At 40.7% G+C, this 4,095-nt stretch overlaps 1 protein-coding gene across 1 annotated transcript; it reads left to right on the top strand.

Annotated features, from left to right (window-relative positions):
* The first annotated feature begins 849 nt into the window (after window positions 1–849).
* Window positions 850–2,689, top strand: LOC110190853 (sulfhydryl oxidase 2-like). Its single transcript, XM_020961502.2, has one exon. It carries the CDS (start codon window positions 907–909, stop codon window positions 2,578–2,580), a length of 1,674 nt encoding a protein of 557 aa, XP_020817161.2. The 5' UTR covers window positions 850–906; the 3' UTR covers window positions 2,581–2,689.
* The last annotated feature ends 1,406 nt before the right edge of the window (window positions 2,690–4,095 follow it).

Raw genomic sequence — 4,095 nt, 5'->3', positions numbered from 1 at the left:
TCGTCTTTCCGGTATACAAAAGATCGTGAAAAGAGTAAACAAAAAATGATCTCAGAGAGAATGAGAGCTAACAATATTAAATGGAATTTTGTAAACAAACCACGCTCAACGAGTTTGTGTCAAACTTTTGACTCTCCCTCAATCATTGTCAATCAAGTTATGTAGATCTTGAAATGCTACAATTTATTGTTTATCGTGGTTTATTTTATGTTTGTATTTTAACAAATTAATTCGTGGAAAACTTTTTATACCTGGAATGACATAATCTTATCTTTCGTTAGAATCCAGTTAAAACCAATTAAGGTGACTGCTTCAGGCAAGTCTTGAGCTCCGTATTGTACATTAAACTTAACAAATGATTATATAGGGGTTCCATACAGTTCTCCTATTTTCTATGTCGTGGACTATAAACAGAAGGAGAACGTGGTTTATCCTCCAGCCGAAGGATTCACAATACCTTCAAGGATACAAAGATATAGCTTTCCAGCCTAAAAGATTGTTCTAAGGGCTACATTTCACACTCACTGGTTCGTGAAATTATTTTGTGTATAAATTTTATATCCTTACCTTGAAATATGTGAATTCCCGATGATATGTTTCATAGGAATTCCTGCCTCGCCTCAAACGGAACCTGAAATGAGTCGCTTTCCTCTCCGCTTGACCGAAACTAATCAATAACATAAATGTATATTTGTGGGTGTCTAGAATAGATGGCAGAGTCATCAAATTGAAACAAAAATAAAACCTGTTTTGAGAGAACGCACGTTCTGTGGATGGGGGAGATTGAGGATTAAGCACCTCGAACCGAAACGCGACTATAATTACTAAAGAGCCCCCTGCCTTTAAATCAGTTGTGGCGACCGATTTGACTGGTGAGCATCGTATCGTTATTTTTTGTGTGTCGAAATGAATCCGCCACTGAACCAGGTGCTCCTCCTGGTGCTGTCGCTCTGCCTGCTTGTCTCGGCCAACAGAATCAATGACAGAAAGTCACCCAACGAGGTCAGTCTCTACAGCGAGTCGGACAATGTGAAAATGCTGGACAGTGAGTCACTGAGAGCAGCTCTGGTAATGGATGGTGACAAAGGCAAACTGGTGCAGTTCCTCAATACCTTCTGTGGGGATTGTCAACGCTTTGCCCCGATCTTTAAGGGTTTGGCTCGTGACCTTTACAAATGGAACTCCATCCTCCGGATCTATGGCATTGATTGTGCCCAGGAGAGGAATGTGGATGTGTGCCGGGAGTTTGATATTCGTCAGACTCCCACATTGCGTTATTTTGCCTTGGATTCCTACAAACATAATCACAGCCTAGGCTTGGATATACCCAGTCAAGATCCTCAGGTAATAACCTCAACACTGGCTGAGTTTGTCTCACGAAATGAGCAGCCAAACTTTGCACCTTTGAAGTCGGATGATAATGTGGAAAGCATATTTAAGAGACACTTGGCTCGAAGTCCCTCAGTGAAGGTCATTGCTTTGGTATTCCAACCCAAGGATTCCCAAATAGGCAGGGATACTCTACTCGAACTTTTGCCTTATAAAGATTTGGAAGTGCGTATCGTGGAGGATCCTGCGGTCTTTGCCAACTTTGGCCTTAAAGATGTGACCGATCTGAAGTTAGTTATCATCGATCAAGAGGGGAACCCCAAAAGTCTGACAACCACCGAAGATACAAGTAAAGCCTATGCCACCGTTGTGGGGGAATACCTTCAGTCCCTCGATTACAAGCCAGAGCCACCATTACCCATTGTTGAGGCTGCCAATGCGACAGAGTTTTTGGATCAGCAGAATCAGGCCATCATAGCGGAAGTTCTGAAGCCACCAAAGAGGGTCTATAGAGCTGATCTGGAACAGGCCATTGATAAGCTACTCCACATTGAGCTCCCCAAGCCGCCTTTCCTGGAGGGAAATAATTTGACTGCCTTGAAGAACATCATAACCGTGGTCAGCTACCTTAATCCTCTGAATAAAGATGGTCAGTTGCTGCTGAAAAACCTCCGAAGTTCTTTGAGCCAGGCCAAGACCATGACGGGAGTTCAGTTTGCCGAAACAGTGGAGTCCCTGGAGAAGCCTCTTAAGAAAGTCTTCAAAGCAAGGCGTTATGTGGGCTGCATAGCCTCACGTCCCTTCTTGCGCGGATTCACTTGCTCTTTGTGGACACTATTCCACTTTCTCACCGTGGAAGCAGCCAAGCCACCTTATTACTTTAAGCCAGGCTCTGTCCTCTTAGCTGTTCATGGTTTTGCCAAGTATTTCTTTGGCTGCACGGATTGTTCGCGGCACTTCCAGGCAATGGCCAAGCGAAGGCGTTTGGCTTCGGTCAAGAGTCACGATGAGGAAATCCTTTGGCTCTGGGAGGCTCACAACGAGGTCAATCAACGTGTGGCTAGTGATTCCACCGAGGATCCCAAATTCCCCAAGATTCAGTTCCCCAGCGAAGAGGATTGCCCCACTTGCCGGTCCAGCAGCAATAGCTCCGAGTGGCAGAAGCCAGAAGTGCTCAAGTATTTGAAAAAGATCTACGATAGAGAGAACCTGAGCTTCTATGGTTTACCCACTGCCCAGGGATATAATTGAATAATCATTGAATAATTGCTTTTAATTATGGTTAATTTTTACAGTATTTGTAAGCGTTTTGCACACTTTTTTAATGTTCTCATTTAATAAAATAATGTTTTTTCTAAAAGGCTTGGATGTGATTTGTTTTGTATAATTTTGGTCTGTAAAGATTATCAACGCTTAGCAAATTAAAAGCATGAAAAAAACTATAATGTATGTGGTATATGCATTTTCAGATCCCAACAGTCACAACATTTGACTGAACCCGCCAACATTGTAAGAAAATAAAGCCACCAACTAAGTAACCCAATTTCATCATATCTTCTCTTAGTTACAAACTCGTCCTTTGGGTTCTGGTCTTCTCCTACGAGGTCCTTTATCCTAGTTTGTGATGGTGTTGGTAGCAGTGAAATCTATTCGGAGTAAACCGGAATATTCTAAATGGCTTAGGAAATATTCTAATAAAAGTGTCCGATGAACCATCCCGAGTTTATCAATCTGATTACCTGCTTGGATCCTTACTGATTTAGGAACACCTGCGGTCTTAGACAGAAATACCATAAAAATGTTGTTCTCCTTACATCACCATAACTACTGAGAATGTAGATAGTGAAGAGTCTCTGTATATATGAAGTAATACACATACTTTTCGTATACTTTGTGGTATTTTGATCCATAAGATAGAGCTATAACATTAAGTCGAACTAGATATTGATACTAGTTAAACAGTAAAAACAAAACTAAATATATAGCCTGTACATTACATAAAGAGGTTGAGTAGAAATCAATATCAGTACCATGAAATTGTAATCAATACTCTTGTATGTCTCTGTTAAATTGAAATTTCACATAAATTTGTATCGGTTATATCATTAATTTAAACCTTTATAATTGCCTTCACTTTTCCTTTTGAGTATAGTTAATTTGAGGATCGACTGGATATGGAACTATTACAAAAACCTCAATATTCACCCACATTGTGGTCAGTGCTTCTGTCATTATTTCTGATTTTTAACAATATCAACTCCTTGGAAGCAACATGCAGGCCATTAAATCTGCTTGAACTAAAACCCGAGAATACAACTTTCCGTGGGAATCTAATATTCCCTCTTAGAGATGAAAAGAATATAATATATCTGGTCGATTTGGAACGAGCTATAGATCATATTCTGAGACTTCAACTTTTAAAGGTGCCAGTGTTCAAAGGAAATAAACTGATTGTACTGAAGAATATAATTGCTCTCCTGCACTACTTGAATCCGCTGGCAACAGATGAAGGAAAACTCTACATAAACAATATATTTTGGTCTATACAATCTCAATCAGAAGTAACACAAGAGTTTCTGAACACAACAATTAATGCCAAGGAACTTCTGGATAAAAGCTACAAGGGAAACGACTATCTTGGCTGCAGAGGCTCTGAGTCCGGATTGAGGGACTTTAATTGTTCCCTTTGGACTCTATTTCACTATTTGACGGTGGCAGCATCCCAACTTCCTGAATGCATCCAGCCGGGAGCTGTCCTTTGGGCAT

Source organism: Drosophila serrata, unplaced genomic scaffold (genome assembly GCF_035046125.1).
Source record: "Drosophila serrata isolate PLE 108 unplaced genomic scaffold, ASM3504612v1 contig_376, whole genome shotgun sequence".
NCBI classification, from domain to species: Eukaryota; Metazoa; Arthropoda; class Insecta; order Diptera; family Drosophilidae; genus Drosophila; species Drosophila serrata.
This window is presented reverse-complemented; position numbering and strand designations above follow the sequence as displayed.